The sequence below is a fragment of the Lagopus leucura genome, unplaced genomic scaffold, assembly GCF_019238085.1.
Source record: "Lagopus leucura isolate 7727_CA_CO unplaced genomic scaffold, USGS_WTPT01 Super-Scaffold_100030, whole genome shotgun sequence".
NCBI lineage: Eukaryota > Metazoa > Chordata > Aves > Galliformes > Phasianidae > Lagopus > Lagopus leucura.
In genome coordinates, this window is record NW_024962281.1 from 2524218 (window position 1) to 2543292 (window position 19075).

General features: G+C 39.2%; 2 protein-coding genes across 7 annotated transcripts in view; both read left to right on the plus strand.

The window, feature by feature from the left end:
• DDX46 (DEAD-box helicase 46) overlaps positions 1–19075 on the plus strand; it is a 31038-nt gene that overhangs the window by 5585 nt on the left and 6378 nt on the right. The window contains exons 5-23 of one of the 3 annotated variants that reach the window (XM_042881812.1): positions 477–642; positions 939–1090; positions 1390–1503; positions 1737–1902; positions 2105–2225; positions 2553–2728; positions 3238–3359; positions 4455–4533; positions 6372–6454; positions 7019–7183; positions 7429–7591; positions 8508–8701; positions 9276–9413; positions 9819–9968; positions 10625–10822; positions 11354–11572; positions 12140–12284; positions 12894–12967; positions 13665–15664. In XM_042881812.1, the coding sequence (XP_042737746.1) occupies positions 477–642; positions 939–1090; positions 1390–1503; positions 1737–1902; positions 2105–2225; positions 2553–2728; positions 3238–3359; positions 4455–4533; positions 6372–6454; positions 7019–7183; positions 7429–7591; positions 8508–8701; positions 9276–9413; positions 9819–9968; positions 10625–10822; positions 11354–11572; positions 12140–12284; positions 12894–12967; positions 13665–13712 (2673 nt within the window). In that variant the 3' untranslated portion in view covers positions 13713–15664. Of the gene's footprint in view, positions 1–476; positions 643–916; positions 1091–1389; positions 1504–1736; positions 1903–2104; positions 2226–2552; positions 2729–3237; positions 3360–4454; positions 4534–6371; positions 6455–7018; positions 7184–7428; positions 7592–8507; positions 8702–9275; positions 9414–9818; positions 9969–10624; positions 10823–11353; positions 11573–12139; positions 12285–12893; positions 12968–13664; positions 15665–19075 lie in introns of those variants that run through there. The other 2 variants (XM_042881810.1, XM_042881811.1) reach the window with 2 other exon arrangements.
• Positions 13710–19075, plus strand: part of CUNH5orf24 (chromosome unknown C5orf24 homolog) — a 16537-nt gene continuing 11171 nt past the window's right edge. For 3 of the 4 annotated variants that reach the window (XR_006180970.1, XM_042881814.1, XM_042881820.1), the window contains exon 1: positions 18567–18665. Coding sequence is in view for 2 of the 4 variants with exons in the window: in XM_042881814.1 (XP_042737748.1) it covers positions 18591–18665 (75 nt within the window). In the remaining 2 variants the exon portion in view is untranslated. Of the gene's footprint in view, positions 13744–18566; positions 18666–19075 lie in introns of those variants that run through there. The other variant, XM_042881817.1, reaches the window with a different exon arrangement.

Consider the following 19075-nt stretch of genomic DNA (forward strand, 5'->3'; position numbering starts at 1 on the left):
GCTTCCAGTTCTTGCCATTAGAAATGTTCTGTTCCTGTTGTGCTGTCAGCAAGGGCTTCCCATGCATAGATGGGTCACATTTTTGTTGTTGTTCTTAAAGGATTTTTGGAAGTAGAGAGCGACAAGATGGATCTTTAGTCTTTTATAGATCCATGGCTAAAATGAGTTGAAACTCAGTGATACACAATGTGCTGCTCTAGTCAGAAAAGAGGAAAGTTTTGTTCATAAAGGAATTTTTAATTTGTTATTTTAAGAATTGCATACGTGCTACTATTGTGAAAAAGAGAACAGCAGAATTTTGTATCTTAAAGCAGTATGGCTGCTTTTAGTGTTTTTTGTTTACTCTTGTGGTAGGTCTGTGTGTGCTCATTGGTCAGCTTCATGCTAGTAATGTTTGTTTGGAAAGGTTCTTTGACTGAAGTTTAGACAAGTGCCAGTGGCATTGATTTTCACTATTTGATTGTTTCTCGTCACAGAACTTTGATCAGAACAAACTAGAAGAAGAAATGAGAAAACGAAAAGAAAGAGTGGAGAAGTGGAGGGAAGAGCAGCGCAAGAAGGCGATGGAGAACATTGGGGAACTGAAAAAAGAAATTGAGGAGATGAAACAGGGAAAAAAATGGAGTTTGGAAGATGATGATGGTATTTCAGTTTTATATGTAACATTTACAACACGTTTGTTCCTAATGATATTTTTATCATCTCTAAAGCATTTAATGGCTTTTCAAAATGTGACCTATAAAAGAGCAAAGCCTAAATCTTGTCTTGGCTTCCAACATTTTAAGGTACTGTTGAGATTAACAAACTGGAGAGATTTTTTTATGAAGAAAAATGATACAGTAATAAAAACAGACTGTAATTATTTGGGCAGGCTAACGATTTAACGTATGAACTCTTTTTCCTCTCTGTTTTATTCCCATATTTCTTAATCATGTTAGATGACGATGAGGAAACTGCAGAAGGAGAAAAGGAAGGCAGTGAGGTTGAAGATGAAGAGTTAGATCCTTTGGATGCTTATATGGAAGAAGTAAAAGAAGAGGTCAAGAAGTTCAATATGAGAAGTGTGAAGGGTGGAGGTGGGAGTGAAAAGGTAAAATTGTGTACTAGAATATTTGTCTTTTGAAAGGAGCTTTGTGTTTCAATGTGGAAATGGTTTTGGAAAAAAGAAGGCAAGAAATAGGTTAGATCTGTTTAATGATTGTTTGCCTTAACTTGAATTTTCTGATGTTTTCAGTAAGCTGATAGCACTGTCCTCATGAAATTTCGGTGCAAAACGTGCATGAAAAAACAGCGTAATGTGTTCAGAAGTACAAATAATCTGTGTATTTGGTACAGCATCTCTTCTATGTGACAATGCAATTCCTGCTGTTAACTTTTTTTCTTTCACAGAAATCTGGACCAACTGTTACCAAAGTAGTAACTGTGGTGACAACCAAAAAGGCAGTTGTAGAGACAGAGAAGAAGAAAGGGGAACTCATGGAGAATGACCAAGATGCAATGGAGGTAATTGAAGTGTTTTGTGTTTGGAACAATGAAAGTTAAGGTTTGGGAGAAACATGAAATGAATTGATGAAAGAATGATTTGGACTCCTCTCATAGTGAGAGCAGATTTTCAGAGTCTGGTTTAATGGGCTGAGGAAAAGCTCTTGCTTCTGAGTCAAGTTTCTGTATAAACAAATAACAGCATCTCAGGATGTCATTCCTAGTAATTTACACACCAATTATAATCTATACAGTATTCTTCAGAAGAAGAGGAAGTTGATCTTCAGACTGCCCTAACTGGCTATCAGACCAAGCAAAGAAAGCTGCTAGAACCAGTGGATCACGGAAAAATAGAATATGAGCCCTTCAGGAAAAACTTCTATGTTGAAGTACCTGAACTAGCTAAAATGACACAAGAAGGTGAGTACCAGTACGAGCAGAACACATTTTGATGTGCAAGGAAACAGCAAATTCTGACTTTGGAGTAATTTTGAAGAGAATTTGGATGGGAGAATTTCTTTGGACAGAATGAAAGTGAATCGGATCCCTATTACTGATAACCTCATTCTTCAAGCAGATAAACGTCAGGTTTGATTCTGTTCTAATGCAAACTCTATTTCAGAGGTGAATGTGTACCGACTGGAGATGGAGGGAATAACAGTCAAGGGAAAAGGCTGCCCCAAACCAATAAAAACCTGGGTACAGTGTGGAATTTCCATGAAGATTCTTACTGCTCTCAAAAAGTAAGCAAGCGATGTACGCCCGATGCAGTTTCTGTCATTCACGTATTTGTGAGAAGAATATTCTTCATTGCATAAAGCAACATGTCCACGTTTCTGATGTTGTGTGTAGTCATCAGAACCTTTTGCAGTCAGTATTAAAACATGGTTACAGACTGTTCCTTCTGCCATTTGTATCATGTTGCTGCTCATTTTTAAGATGTTTTTAGGATGACGCCGATACATAGATGTGAATAACACGTACATTTCTTCTAGCATGACTGATGTGTGTCTGTCTAATCATATTTTGGTCTTATAATCTCTTTTTTGCATGCTTTTTTTCCCTTTAAGACACGGCTATGAGAAACCCACACCCATTCAGAGCCAAGCTATCCCAGCAATTATGAATGGTCGCGACTTGATTGGCATTGCTAAAACAGGAAGTGGAAAAACCATTGCATTTCTGTTGCCCATGTTCAGACATATTATGGATCAGAGAGCTTTAGAAGAAGGAGAAGGTCCCATAGGTACAAAGCATTTATTTTTTAAAATGCCATTTAAGTCAACAAAAGCTCAGCTTTAGAAGGTTCTTCGGTTCTTCTCTTGTTTACGGGGATGAATGCTTGCTATTCCTATAATCCATTAGTGAACAGCTTGAGTTCATGAGCGCTGTGCTGTCTGTTGTTGCTTGTGGTCACTATTATTTAAGGTTGTATCAAGAGCTCTTCTATATCCATATATCTGCAAGGGAGGCCTTGGTTGATTTTAAAACTTTGACACATTTTCCGCTTCATCCTCATGCTGTCATAGCTCTCTTTCTTGAAATTGCATCTTTCAAATACTACTAAGTAATATATACATAATAACAATAACAATAAGTGTATGTTATAATAATAAATATGTTGGTAAGCTAGGAAGCGAGCTGCATATACTTCATGCAAATGCTGTGAACTTCATTACAAAAGCTTATTTTTTGTTGCTTCAATAACAGCATTTCTTGTATTGCAACATATGATGGGCATGCTTTGCATTTCAGCTGTCATTATGACACCTACTCGTGAGCTGGCCTTGCAGATTACCAAGGAGTGTAAGAAGTTCTCAAAGACCCTTGGACTTCGAGTTGTTTGTGTGTATGGAGGAACAGGGATTAGTGAACAGGTATGCAAAAGACATACATTGCTTGTCAAACTACTCTTGGACTTTATTAGTCAGTGCTACTTTTGGAGCAGATATGGTTAATTCTCTTTCCCATAAAATCCAGTATGTTTTTTCAAGCTACAGCAGGGGAGATTCAGGCTGGACATCAGGAAGTATTACTTTTCAGAAAGGGTGGTCAGGCACTGCAATGGATGCCCAGGGAGGTGGTGGAGTCACCGAGCCTGGGGGTGTTCAAGGAAAGGCTGGATGTTGTGTTGAGGGGCATGGTTTAGTGGGAGCTATTGGGAATAGGTAAATGGTTGGACTGGATGAGCTTTTAGGTCTTTTCCAACTCTGGTGATTCCATGATTCTATGATTCTATGTTTGCAACTTTCTCTGTATGAACAGCACAAATGTAAAAGCTTAAGTGCTTGCCTAACTTAGTCCTAAACATACCAATATTTTTGAAAATTCTGAAGTGTGGTCTTTAAGACTTTATATGTGCACTGAGCATGACAGTAATTGAACTACTTGTGAGATGTGGTAGCTGGAAAATGAGCAAGAAGCTGTCTTTCTATGAGCATTCCCCTTAGGAGTAATCTCAAACAAGAACCAGGAATATTGGCTTTGGTTTGTTGCAGTATCAAATATTGCATGTTGGTGTAATTTGGAGATTTAATTTCAGGGTATTTTTCAACTCCACATTTATGGAAATTGGATCTTTTGGTTGCCTATGTGTATCAGAGCGTGGCTTTTCAACACTGTGAATACACCATTTGTACTTGCATGACACAGTACTTCATGCAGGCTGTGAACTGAACTCAAAGTCCTATCAAAAGTCCTATCCCCTCTGCAGCTTCTTCAAGTGAAAGTATCTTAGTTTGACAGAGGTCACTCTTTTGGAAAGCAGTGTCCAAGATCTAAAGAAATTCAAAGGTTTAAGGAAATTGCTAAGTAAAGTCTTTTAAATAAGCAGTTTACATTAATGAAACAGCTGTACAAAAGTAATTGAAAATGTATGTAGCTTTTTTGTGAAGTCGTGCATGTTTGTTGTCTTTTAAAAGAAAACAACACTAATAGTTTATGAAATTGAGTTTACTGTCTTTTAAAATCAGATAGCTGAACTCAAAAGAGGTGCTGAAATTATTGTTTGCACACCTGGACGTATGATTGACATGTTAGCAGCTAACAATGGTGAGTAGAAAACCTTTTCCTATGGAGAATTTTTTTACATTTGTTGTGTAATTCTAACAAATTCAAAAGATCATGTATTTTGCTAAATACTTTTATGGAATTTTCTTACATCTCTTCAGGCTGCACTATCTAGCTATTGGCAATATGCAGCACTAATCATGGGTGCAATCATATATTGGCTTGACTTTTCTGGGGGAGGACAGGAAGTGTTGCATTCTTGAAGAGTTTCTGAGAATATTTGTTAAATGTAAAACGTGGTGTTCCAAATTTTTACCTTCAAGTTGTTTTGATAAGAGGTTGTCTGACAGTTACTTGTTGTGTCTGCCATTGGTCTGACATTATTGTTAGTGCAGCTCAGCAGTTGCTTGCTTCTACTTGAAGAGTATCTGACTGCTTTTATCTGTTGGAATAAAAAACAACCAAACCACCAGACAAAAAAAAAGCCCTCCCTACATGATTGTGAAAGAACTGACCTTGCGTCAAGTATTCAAGTTGGTTTGAACTGAGACACTGCAGCTTTAAGAGGTTTTGTCCTAGTGTAACCATTGCATGCTTGCTAGATAAAGTTTTATTATTAAATTATTCCACATCAAAACCTCTACTAAACTGTTGACATTATTTAACTTCTGTGGAAAAAGTACCTTCAAGAGATATAGAACTGGGCTTCCAAGACTTAAATCGTCAAAGGTAGGTACATTAACGCTGTTCCCAAGTCAATTTACGAAGTTATTATTTGGGGATGGAAGTGTTAGGGTGTTAAATAGATAATGTAGATTTTAATAAAGAAGTGTTTTGTTACGTAAGTGTGAATTCCTTTTAAAAAACGCAGCGCTAAATCGCCCCCACAAAATAATTGGAAGCTTCAGCTGCAATTTGCTGAAGCTGAAAAGACCGAATTCTGCTGTAGTTTGATAGGCAGAAGCCTCAGTCTTGGTCGTAGAGAATATGAAAATAAATATTTCATTTTGAGAGCACTCAACAGTGTCACTGTGCAGTTGTTTGGAAGTGAATCTGTCCACATATGTATATATTCTGAGAATACGATTGCTAAATCCTTTGAGTTGAATCCTTTTGATGAAAGGGAACCTCTTAGGTATTCGTTTGGGAAGGGTGTTAATTATGCTGTTCATCCTCACCTCCAAATGTTCTCAGATACACAACCTGCTCATTTTGCTTCCAGCTGTCCCAGAGTTTGGGGTGGTCCTTATTTTTAAATCTGGTAGTGATGCTGGGTAGGTTTTAATCTTTATATATTCGTTTGGAAAAGACTGCTTGCTCTGTTTTATGCGTATTATTAGCAGTTAACTAGAATTACTGATGACCCTCAAATAGTTATTCCTAGCTCCGAGGAAGCATTACAGATAATATGTATAAGAGGAATTTTTCTGAGGCTGCAACAGTTAGCACTGGACTTTGCCTTCCACACATGCGCTGTAATCTCTAATATGTTTTTTTCTAGGTGGCGCTGTCAGATTATGGCTGATGTGGCTCCTTGCTTCATCTCAGTCTTAGTTTTATGATGTGTTTTGGCGAGGGCAGTTTTCTGAATTTTACAGGTTCTTCTGGCCCTATGATGGTATGCAAGAGAAGAGTTTGACAAAATAAAGGGCCTAGTGCATACTTTACACGTTTCCCAGAATGTTTGAGATTAAAATGAGAACATTAAAATTCACTTTTAGTGAATTTTTTGTAAAAAGTAATTAATGCATTTCTTGGAAGATAGTGAGAATATCCGTAACATTTAAATCTATATATACATATATAAAAATAAATTCCTGAGGGAAACTAAATTTCCATTTGATTTTGTTTCCCATGTGCTTTTTCCTCTCCTTTCTCAGGTCGGGTGACCAATCTCCGCAGAGTCACCTACGTTGTCCTTGATGAAGCAGACAGAATGTTTGACATGGGTTTTGAGCCTCAGGTAACTGATGATATGCCTGAAAATGCTCTGAACTGCTCCTTTTCACTTAGAGGGTTTTGCAGTATCCTATGCTATGTAATTATTAGACTACCAATAACAGAATGTGCTGTGTATGGATGACAATTCAAGCTAACATTTTCATTTTTGCATTGTCCTCACACGTTAGTTGTGATAAATTCTTAATTAGAACATAATTTCTCTATAATCTGTGTACATGTTAGACAGTAGTTGCTGGCAGCTTTGGGCAGCCAAAGCTCTTTCAGTTGTCTTCAGCTATTTTGTCCTCCAAAACTAAAACCATTCCTTTGTCTTAGTTTTAGTTTTTCTTAGTCTTAGGTTTTCTTTTGTGCTGCTGGGGGGTGGCATGTTACCACTCAGCTTCCTGTTGACTCCAGCCTGTCTTGCAGTGCTCTCACCCAAGTCCCAAGAGGAAATCTGCAAAGAAAGATTTTGTATTCGGTGTAATCCATACATTACCTAACTTATTAAATAAGACAGCTCTATCTGTATATGAATTTCAGTTACAGAACTTGAGTACTAACAGGAAATGTTCTCTCAAACCAGGTCATGCGCATTGTAGACAACGTCAGGCCTGACCGTCAGACTGTCATGTTCTCTGCTACTTTTCCCAGAGCTATGGAGGCGTTAGCTCGGAGAATCCTAAGTAAACCCATAGAAGTGCAGGTTGGAGGCAGAAGTGTTGTCTGTTCTGATGTGGAGCAGCACGTTGTAAGTATCACGCATCCACCTTGCTTATCCTCTTTCAGAAGGTTTCCAGCAATGTAACAAGAGCTTTTATTTCTGGATGTTCAGTGAGTTCTGCCACTAGCCATGGATGCAGCATGGGAAAGCAATCTCCTGTTCCTGATGTTTTATTATGTTATTTTTATGCCTTTTATCCTGAGTGTGTTTAATGACTGAAGGTACAATTTATATTCTTTTTGCTTTCTCCTTTTTTTTCCTTTTTTTTCCAGATTGTGATTGAAGAGGAGAATAAGTTCTTAAAGCTACTAGAGCTACTGGGACATTATCAGGAGAAAGGATCAGTTATCATATTTGTGGACAAACAAGAACACGCTGATGGCTTGTTGAAAGATTTAATGAGAGCTTCTTATCCCTGCTTGTCTCTTCATGGAGGTAATCTGCAGTTTTAAGGGCTCACATCAAGATCACCAACCTAGAATATTAATATGGAGTAGTTAGGAAGAAAAGCATCTTGCCTAGTTCCTGGGTAGTACCAGATTAGGATATTTTGTCATAAGCAGCTTTTGCTTTGTAATTGGGGAAATATATTTGTTTCTTAATTTTGAAACAAATGTGAGTTTTCTTCTGTTCCCTGTGAGATGTCATCAGATACCAAATCTTGTCTCAGTGCAATGGGTTGTGAGGTGAATGTTAACACTTGTTAGGGGATATTACTAACTCTGAAATGTAGAGTAGTGAACACCAGCTGAGGGACTGTTATGTGAGATTTTGTTTAAAATTCCACAATAATGGCAGCTGTTGTCTCACCTTTCTGCCTTGGAGAGGTAATACAATGGAAGCAGTTCAGCAGTGAGAAGAGGCCACCTCTGCAGGATGTTGTCCATCACAGAGTGTTTGTCTGAATATGAATATAGTGCTCTCGAATGTACAGCAACCAAAAAGTGCAAAATCACTGTTCATGGGGTGCAACATTGGAGGAGGGAAAAAATATCCTCATTTTTTTGGGGTGTTCCATTGCCTTTAGTAAACAAAGTTGCCAGATGAGATCTGAGCTGAGCTATGAAGTCAAGTAGAAATTATTTTGAAACTCTGCAGGGTTTTGTAATGGGGAAATGGGAAAACTGAAAGTTTGAATTATTGTGGATAATAGACTAAGAGGTTTATTATCCTGGATAATTTATATTGCCTGTGAGTGTAAGTGTATGGAAGTGTTATTTCCACAGGGTTTGAGTTGTTTGAAGTTGGAGAGTATTTTGACTGATGCCCAAATTCTTCTGAGTCGAAATCAGAAGGTAGTTAATAGAAAGGAATAAGGGCCCAGCTTCACAGTGTGTGTGGTTTCCTGCAGGCATCGATCAGTACGACAGGGACAGCATAATCAATGATTTCAAGAATGGAACGTGCAAACTTCTGGTGGCCACATCTGTAGCAGCAAGGGGTTTGGATGTAAAACAGTTGATGCTGGTGGTCAACTATAGTTGTCCCAACCATTATGAAGATTATGTGCACCGAGCAGGCCGGACTGGACGAGCTGGTAATAAAGTAAGTGTAATCACTTGCCTGTTATTGTTAATACTGAAACAATGGCCCTATTTACTGCTTGATAAAGGTGTTCTCCAGGGATAGCTACAGAGGGAATATTTTGTTATTGATGTGAAGAAGGTTTTCTTTTGGAAATGCCTTTAAGGTTTTTGAGAGATGATGTGTAAAATACACTCTGAATTCTAGCACTGCGGAAGTTGGAATTCATGTTTCCTTCTGCCATATGGATGTCCTTTTAAATTCCATTTGTAGTGTAAAGTTTGGTGTTTTTCACCATTGGAAATGGGCCCTACTAAGTCTCTAAGGTTTTCTTTTCTGAACTTACAACCATGAAAGGATTGAAAGGAAAGAGTTCCAATTTCTGCCATCTGTGGTTGATTCCCTCTATATCAACTTCCTGGGAAATCACATTATTCATTCTACATTCCTGCTGAAAGAAAAAAAAAAGCATGAATATCACAGTTATTTTTATTGACCAGAAAAACAGCATCTGTGCAAGGGCATGACGGTAATGTTAGAGATAAAGTTTCTGTAGAGGTTGTTCTTTACCATCTTTTAAATTAATTTTCACTAGGGATTTGCATATACGTTCATTACTGAGGATCAGGCACGGTATGCTGGTGATATCATCAAGGCTTTGGAATTATCTGGGAATCCAATTCCTGCTGATTTAGAGAAGCTCTGGGCTGACTTCAAAGAACAACAGAAGGCTGTAAGTGATCCTTCATTCCGTAGTGCTCTGTGCTCTGTGATTAACGCGTATGCTGTGGTGCAGTTGTGCACCCTGTACAATTGTGAGTCGTTGCTGAGTTCATTGAGAGCACACACATGTGCTGAGGTTTTGAGATTTAGGGATCTGTTGTTGTTGTTTGATTTTGGTTGCTTTTTGTACAGAATCCCAGTTGTGTATTGCTTCTGCCTGCTGAATTAACACAGCTGTTTTAATTGTACTTCGTTGTAAAGTACAGTATTGAAAATTTGAAGAGCTTTCTAGACATCCCAGGGTTTGCTTTTTTAAATACTAATTACTTTTGTATTTCTGTAGTTATCTTATTACTTTGGGAAATTGATTTTAAAACTTCAGTTTACACATGGAAACACACTGTCTTTATTTTAGGAGGGAAAGCTGATTAAAAAGAGCAGTGGATTCTCTGGCAAAGGCTTTAAGTTCGATGAAACAGAACAGGCCTTGGCTAATGAGAGAAAGAAGCTACAGAAAGCAGCTCTTGGCTTGCAAGATTCAGATGATGAAGATACAGCTGTTGATGTAAGTGCCTGAAGTTTTTTGAGGATTTCCAATGTATTCTTGTGGTGTTTTTTTCCAGTAGGTTACAGAGCATGCTGCAGAATGTGTGGATTTTGGCTATGACGTGTCCCGTGCTGCTTATATTATGGAATATAATTTAATCAATTATATTCCACGGGTAGATGTGTATGCATTCTTTGAAAGAGAAGATGTATAGCTCTCCTATGAAGATCCTGAAAATCTGTTCCTGACCAACTGGTATTTTACACCTGAAATACGTAGTGATGTAACTGTCACAGAGCTTATACTGATACTAATCTGCCATAGATGAAATGGAACGATTGCCTCAAACTACAGTTGCCCTCGATTACAAACATCTTTTTTTTATGTGTAGTGTTTTAAAGAAATTCACAGTGGCCTTTTTCTATTTCTGAACCCTTACAAGGTCTCTTTCAAAACGTTAGACTCCTTTTTGTGAACTTGCAAGTAAATGCATGCACAAACTTACTCCTGATTAGTAGATCTGTTCAGTTTGCTCTGTAGTTCTGAGCATGCTTCCATCGTTTAAGCAAGATTTACATGTGAACCGTGTGAACTAAATTGTCCTTAATGTTTTCTGTCTTTATGATGATTTTTAATGGTAAATGCAGTGATTTAATAATATTTATTTTGGTCAGATTGATGAACAAATTGAAAGCATGTTCAATTCAAAGAAAAGAGTAAAAGACATGGGAACACCAGGATCATCAAACGCTCCTACGCCATCCGCTGGTAATGCAGAAAAACTGGAGATTGCTAAAAGATTGGCTTTGAGAATCAACGCCCAGAAGAATCTCGGAGCAGAGGCACAAGTATTTGTCCCCTTCCATTTTAAGGTAAGCCTTTGCAGCACGTTACAGTGTTCAGTTTTTTGCTTTGTGACTGCTGTTTTGTTCAGTCTTCTCTTCTCTCTGATGTTATACTGCATTATGCAGCTCATCGTGTAGCTGCCATCTCAGTTGCAAGTTGTAGGTTTTGTAATGGAGCTACTTCAGTATTTCAGTGGAAATACTTTGTCTGCCTTGGCAAAAAAAAAAAATCAAATTGTTGAATTTTATCAGTAATGAGAAATGAATTTGATTTTGTCAGCTTAGCAGAGCTGCAGAATATCTGCTGAAGCACTTAATGCACAGTTTGGACTTGGGTAATGTGGTCTAATGTGTCCAAAGGAATTTTGAACTGGAGGTGTGAAAGACAATGAAGATCTTCTGTACGCAGGGACATCCTGAAGATGTATTTGTATGTTGGCATTTGTAATATGCAGAAAGCTTTAATGAAAGCCTTGCTGGCTTGTGTGGGACTTGTTTTGGCTGCATTGTTTTCAACATGGACCTGTTCTTTCTTTTTTGATTGGTTGGTTTTTACAGGACGTGATGCAGCAGGCTACAAATGCTATCCTTAGGGGAGGCACAATTCAAGCTCCTACAGTATCTGCTAAGACCATTGCAGAGCAATTGGCTGAAAAAATCAATGCTAAGCTGAATTATGTACCTATAGAGAAGCAGGAGGAAGAGAAACAGGATGGTGGACAGAATGAATCTTTTAAGAGATATGAAGAAGAATTAGAGATCAATGACTTCCCACAGGCAAGTAAACATTTTGCTAATGAGCATTATTTAATAAGTACAGCTTGGACAGTGATGACTCCAATAACACGTTTTGTTTCTGTTTCTTATTCTAGTTGAAATCACTACATGTGTGGTTACTTTTCAGCATGTAGGCAGTGAGTGCTTTGGATGTATTACAGAGAATAGTCCCAAAACAAGCATTCCTTACTACACAAAAATCTTTCTACCCTCTGCTATTGACTTATATCCAAACCTCTGACACTGTCTAGTGTTATATTTGAAAGGCCATACTACTGTGTATGACCCCAATACTGTTCCTTTTTGTTAAATGGAAGCACACAGAACATTTGCCCTGGAGGTCCAGTCTTCCTGCAAAAAGTATTAAACAAAATATTTCAGTGCTGTTTCAAAAAACTGTAAGAAAAAGTTACAGGCTTTAAACTTCCAGTGTAGTAAAACAGGAGGTCTTTAGGAGGTCTTGCTTCTGCAGTACTGTTGTTTGTCTAAAAGGTCAGCTATGCTTTGAAATGCCGTTGTGTTGATGCTTTTCTGCTCGTTGATTCTCCTGTATCCTTTCCCTTGCAGACTGCCAGATGGAAAGTCACCTCCAAAGAAGCGCTACAGAGGATCAGTGAATATTCTGAAGCTGCTATTACAATCAGAGGAACTTATTTCCCTCCAGGCAAAGAACCCAAGGAAGGAGAGCGAAAGATTTATTTGGCCATAGAGAGTAAGCATTCTTTCTTTAAATATTTCAATTAAATATACTACTCTAGTTTCATTATTAAGCATGGAATCTCTGCAGTCACAGTGTTTGGGTGCTCAGTTACGGGCTTGCTGTGGTTACTTTGCAGATAAATGTAATTACTAAGAAAGCACTCATTTGTCTCAGTACCCTATGGCAGATGATCCACGGGCAGCACAGAGATGCTGCTCCTGAGAAGGCTGACCTGCTACAGAACAGTAGCAAACATTGATGAGATCAGTTTGGGGGAGAAAGAAACACAAAAATGTTGTTTGTGCCCATGTGAAATAAGGAGAAAAATTGATTTTTATGGGTTTTGGCTGAAAAAGGAATAAGAAATTACATCAACTACTGCAACAGAAATTGTGCAAGCTTTGTGGTGATTGAGTAGAATCTTTCTTAACGATATTTATACATTTATTTCTGAATACTGTAATTTACAACTGTCTGCTTTAAGTCTTTTCCTTAGAACAGGCTGTCACTAGCTGTGGCAGCCTGTACAATACTAATGAGTTCATCAGGAAATAGTTGAGGGCATTTGGCTTTACGGTGCTTGTGAAAATAGCCAACACTGTTTAACTTCTTTGTCTTCAGGTGCCAATGAACTGGCTGTACAGAAAGCAAAGGCAGAAATCACACGACTTATAAAAGAGGAGCTTATTAGATTGGTGAGTGAAATGTTCAGAGTGCAGAGAGAAAGTGCTTCAACCAATGCTTTATGAAACTGATCTCTGCAGTTGGTACTGTGGCAGACATTTATATGAATACCAGGGACTGGAACCTGTGGAAGTTTTTTAAAAAAAAATCATTGAGCAGCCCAGAAAATACATTACTTTGTTCAATGTGGCTGTTATCCAGCCACCAGATGGAGATAACACCTTAACAGAGCACCCCTTAAATAATCGGCTCCTCATTGGTTTCCTAATTTCAGTGCCATCAAGCAGGGGGGAGGAGAATTTATTCCCCTTATTTTAATCTTTTATACATATGTCCTCAGAGATCTTGTGTGCTGTAGCATTACAGCATACCCTGCTGATAATCAGCTTTTTTTTTCCCCAGTAAGATAACTGTCTTGACAAATAGTGGTGTGAGTCCTGTGGCTGAGGAAACCATGGCTTCCTCTGAAATAGCCCGAGTGTGACCATGCTACATCACTGCCTTTGTTGTTTTCCTTTTAAGGAGTCTTTAAAGATTTACTTTCCTCTCAAAATCATTGACCTCTGCATACAAATGTTTCACAAAGGAAGGAGGTTGCTCATGGACTGCTTATTTACACGTAACATGGACTTACTGTGGGTGAGCTTTTATTGCAATTAATTTCTCCATTTTCGCTTTTAACCGTGATTTATTCTCTCCTACTTGCAGCAAAATTCATACCAACCAACCAACAAAGGAAGATACAAAGTTCTATGAGTGCTTGGAGCAATCTGTCTGCTGGTGGCTGGTGTGTGAGACTTCGTGGCTTCTGTTGTTTTGCTGTTTACACTGCTTATTGTAAATTAAGATTTTTTTGTTTATTTTGTCTTGCAGACATTTTTTAACAGGAAATTGATATTTGCTGAGACATCTTAATTCTTTCCACTAAAGTTAGCAGTCTTAAAGCAGACCAGTTTTGGCGAAGCATGACTTAATTTAAAAGTGCAGTTTATATACTTTACACCATAAAGGATATAAAATAAAATGATTTTAATTTTCCTGACAGGCTGTACTGTTAAGTAAATTAAACAGTGTTGGGATTTGTGTTGGAAGTTGTTAGAATGTACCTGCTTCATACTGTGGGGAGGATTCACACCATATCAGTTTATACTGGAATAATGATAAAACACCAAAATAAAGGTGGGATTTTTTCCTGGTTGATCCATAGCATCTCTCTGGCTGGTTCCACACACAGCAATTCCCTGTACAAATGTCCATCGAATGTCAGAGAGAGTTTTTTATCCAGAAATACTTGAGGTCTAGTTTTAAAATCTTCTCATCCTTTTGTCTCCCATTTTGTCCCTATGATCCGGGTATCAGAACAACTCTTTGGTGTTCTTTTTTCTTTTTTTTTTTTTTGTCTTTTTTGTAAAGTGAAATGTTTTGTAGTATGAAAATAGTTCCCATGGTTTTTTTCTAAACGTCAGAATTTTAGGATTTGGGGTTTTTTTCTCATTTTCTGACATAAGAATGAAAGCCTGTTTCATTTGAAAAGAAATACTCGGAGAGAGGAAGAAAAAAGAGAGAAGCCTCTTTTGTGACGAATATATGACATTTTTTACAGTGTTCTTATATATGCATTTAATGTGATTGTCCTCAGGTTGTCTTTATTACTGTTAGGACATGGCTTTAAGTAAAAATTGATAGCAATATTTAAGAATTGGACCCACAGATTTGGACTATCATTGCAGTCAGTCTGCTGCCACATCACTGGGACAGTCAAGACCTTTGGTTTTTTTTTTGGGGTCCCATCCACATAATCATTAGTATTTGTGATGGACTCCTTACTCTAATCGTTCAGCTCTCCCTACTACTTATTTGCAGCATAAACAGCAGTAATTGAACCACCTTGTTCTGGCAGCTGCACGACTTTGGAGATGATGGCTTTCGAAAGGACTTTTGTAGAAAGCTTTTCTTAGCTGACACTGAGAAGAAATGTGTCATTTTAAAGTAGCTGTGTATATACTGCTTTAACTCTGGTGAAGACAAATCGTACAATCTGCATCATAGCTGTATAAATTTACATCTGGTTTCCAATCTTCAGGTAATTTAAATGGCCATTTCCATTTGCTTACAATTGTCTGTTATTCTCATGATTGTGTCTTACTTTCAATACAGGAAAGGGAAGTAATGATGATATTAACAGCATACATTCAGTATAAAAGCACCCATGATGTAACACTTGCCGATGTTAATCCAGTAAATCCTTGGGGAGAACAAAGAGAAGCACACAGTAAAGCATTCAAAAATTTAAAACAGAAATCTCAAGCTAAACATTTATGGTTTCCTTTAAATACAGCAGGTTTATTTCTGTTAAAAAGTGGGTGTTGGTATGTTTCACACAACCCTGTGCAGTTGTTTCACCTTCTGACACTGTCCTCCGAGAAGAGTAACAGATTTTGATGTATTTCATGAAGAGCACTTTCAAGTTTGGACAGTCGGACATTCCTTTAAAAATCTCGTTTCAGAATGTTCAGATATATATTGGTATCTCCTAAAAACAAACAGAAGGGCATGAAGGAAACATTCTCGTGACTTCCAGCTTTGCTCTGTTGGATTTCAGAGCTGAAACAATGTCCAGTCTTTAAACTTCCTGGGGTTTTTAAATGCTATGTCAATATTCCTATGTTTTTTAAATTACAGCAAAAATAAAAAATAATTTCAATGTATATTTTTCAGAAACAGTCTTTTTGAATAACTTATCTGTTTTATGCACTTATCTTGCTTCCACATTTTCTTTGAGTTAGCCTTACACTGTTTGGAGTAGGAAAATATGTATAGTAACTATAGCCTGTCATTTTCTGCTAGAAATGCAGTAAGATGCAGATCAGACTCAGATGGGAAGGAAGTTGCAGTAAAGGTGTCTGAATACATGGAAACAGGAGCTGAATGCATATAAGACAGAAGAAAGACATTCTCAAATTAACAAGTATACAAGGTAAAAAAAATAAATAGCAGAGGTGAGAATAAAACCTGAGAGAGGAGAGAATTAAGTACTGGAAAGAGTGCACTTGGTTATTCCCATACGTGTACAGGGATGTAGAGCAGAGTTTTATAAACATCTCTTTTCAGTGCTTTCCAAGGAATCTGACCTGGGCAGATTCCTGTCCCCAGCTGTTGGAAGAGTGCAGGGGTGATGTACTTGTATTTGTTTGTTAGAACAAGCTCTGCTTATGTGCTTTGTTACCTACCCAAGGTGAAACGTTCCTGGCTTTCTAAGTTACCCTGAGCTTGCAGTGCTTGAATAAACAGGGAGTGGTATTTTGGGTGGGTAAGTAAAGAAATACTGGTTCTGGGTCACGGACAAGTTTTTGCTTATGTTCATGAGAAACTGCTGTTATTTCAGAACTACTGCCATGGTTAAAGAAACAAATATGTTTATTTGTAAGAATGGAGCCTGTGGAGGTTGCCAGAATGAATTTTAATGTTCTGTCACAGGCACGCACTCTCAGTGCTGTACAACTTAGTGCAGCTTTTTTCTAAGGCAGCCTGAATGCCCTGTAAGTAGGCTGGAGATGAACTGAGGTGCTCAGCGTGTCGGTGTTGGTGTCAAACCAGCCCTTGCCACCAGCGTAATGGCAGTGAGTTATTCATGAGCGTCGTGCACGGTCCCTTCCCTTCACTACATCCGATCCCAGGACCAGGATGTGTGCGCGCACGCTGACCTCACGTGATGCCCAAGGAATGCACTTTCCTTTTGATTATTTTTCTTGACCCAGATCGCTTCCAAATATGGTCTCAGCTTAAACAAGTTTGTATTCTTAGAGCTTGGGCGTTTGCAGCAGAAATTCTGGCTTCCAGCTAACCGTGGTGGCATGGGGGGAGCGGAGGCAGAGAACGACCTAAAAATGTAAAGATAAAAGGTGCCCAGCTGGACTCCTGTTTGTCCCGAAATGTACATTTTGTACAATGTTTATATGATGGTAGACAGGAAGATTTGTTTTGATATTTTTAGCTACAGTGGAAACAATTGTTTTTAAATAAATGACTACTGCAGAGTGATTGCCACCCAAACACTGCTTCTCTGAGACTTCTCATCCGAAACAGATTTAAATGGTTTTCTTTATCCAAACTAAGAGAGAGAAAACTGTTAAGCTAATCAGCATAAGCAGAGGTAAAGTAATTAATGTCTCAGAAATTACTAGTTGTAGTGAGCTAAACAATTATTAATAACCTACTATGAAGTGTGTGACTATTATTTTATACCTTGACCATTCTAAGTATGAAGTTTATCATCACAAAAATGTTTCTCAGAAAAACAGAACTGGGCAACTGCTCTGAAAGTTACTGCTTAGCAAGGGAAATGTTAACAAAAATCCTTAATCTTAACGAAAACGTACATTTCCACCCGTACATAGCCCGTGTATGTTAGCAAACAAATGAATTTTTAGCTCCAGTAACTTGTTCTTAAATAGAGCATTGGTCATGACAGTTGCAGCTCTAAATTCTCACAGCTTGCTCAGCATTCCGCGTAGCTGAGGACAGCACTGAGCTCCTGTGACTCTCTGTTGGCAACAGGAGGAACTCATGCCTCAACTTGAACATTTGGATCCATCAGAGAGACCCAGTGCAGGAGAATGGGATTTTGTGGTCTGGATGTAGGGAGAGGCAGCATTTGGTTGCATTACCTTACAGATAATGTGAGTGTCTGCTACTGGTAATGATAACTTAGAGAAAGAAAATGGGAAGGAAATTCCCAGTCTGTGCAATAGCTATGCTTCAGACCAAGGGAGGTTTCACAAAACAAGGCAGTCACGGACACATTTGTCTTTTTGTTTGCTTGCTGTTTTTATTAGCGGCATGTGGATGAGGAAACCAGAGCCCACTGCTACCAGATTAATATTTGAGCACTGTGGGCACTGAAGGTGACTCATGGAATTGGTTTGCCCACGGCACAATGCAGAGCAGCCACTGCACAAAGACACATCCAGCAGCAGTCTCAACGAGAGCCTGGTTCAGGTTTCACAGCATCGTGGATGGAACCTGTCCCTGCTTCCAATTCCAAGTTCACTGCTGTGTGTTGCTGTGAGCATTTCTGCATTCTGTTGAGCTGATGTTTTCTTTTTCTGGACAAGGCAGGAGACTTCCATCACTTTGTACACTAACCTACTGACCAAACATTAGATACCAAAGAGGTTCTCAAATTTCTGTTCTTGTCTTGAAGTGGCATTTCCAACAAGTTAGAAGCAATGGAAGCTCATAAATAAACTCAACCATTTGCTAAATGAATAAATGCTGATTTCCCTGCTGCTTTATGTTGGAAGTGGGGATTCCTGCATGCGTTGGGAAGCACCAGCAGAAAAAGCTAAGCCACGGTCGTGTCAGGATGTTTCACAGCAATTGTCAGCCTGAAAAGCTCTGAGTATTACAAGAACAGAATATCACGGGGTTGGTGACAGTTACTCAGGGGTGTCTGTGGTATTTGGGAACTTGTACAGCGCTATTATGGACTGCTATCCAGGTGCTGGCAGCAGGCCGGCCGCTGTGGCTGAAAATACGGCGCTGTTGCCGTCGGAGTAATTAAAGAGCACTGATTATCATCAGTTGGCCGTGCCCTCCTGTGGGCGTTACTGTGTCGTTTCACTGGTCCTGACGATGGCAGGAGGTTGGATGGTGGGAAGCGCTGGGCACGGTTCTGCGTTCTGTGAGGACTCTGAATATTGTCTGAAGGTACAAAGCTTCGTTTTTAACAAACCGCCCGTGCGCTCTTATATAAACTCTTTAGAACACGGATGGATAAAATAGGGCAAAATGCTTAACGAGCGTCAGTATTCCTTGCAGCCTGTGAGATGGCTGTGGCACGGACCGTGGATCACAGGAGCTGCGGCGCAGGCCAGTACTCCCGGCCCGACTCCAGCCCGCCCCGCAGAGTGCTCCTTTCCTCTCAGGGAGAAAATGGCGGCGCTGCCGCCGGGAGCCCCCGAGGCCGCCGCCTCCTCCTCCTTTTTCCCGCCCCGCCCTGCCGGCCCCGCGCAGGCTCGCGGCGCGGCCCCGCTCGGGAGCGCGCTCCTGCCGCCCGCCCGCCCGCCCGCGCCCGCCGCCGCAGCGCCGCTCCCTGCAGCCGCCCGGCGGGGTGTGGG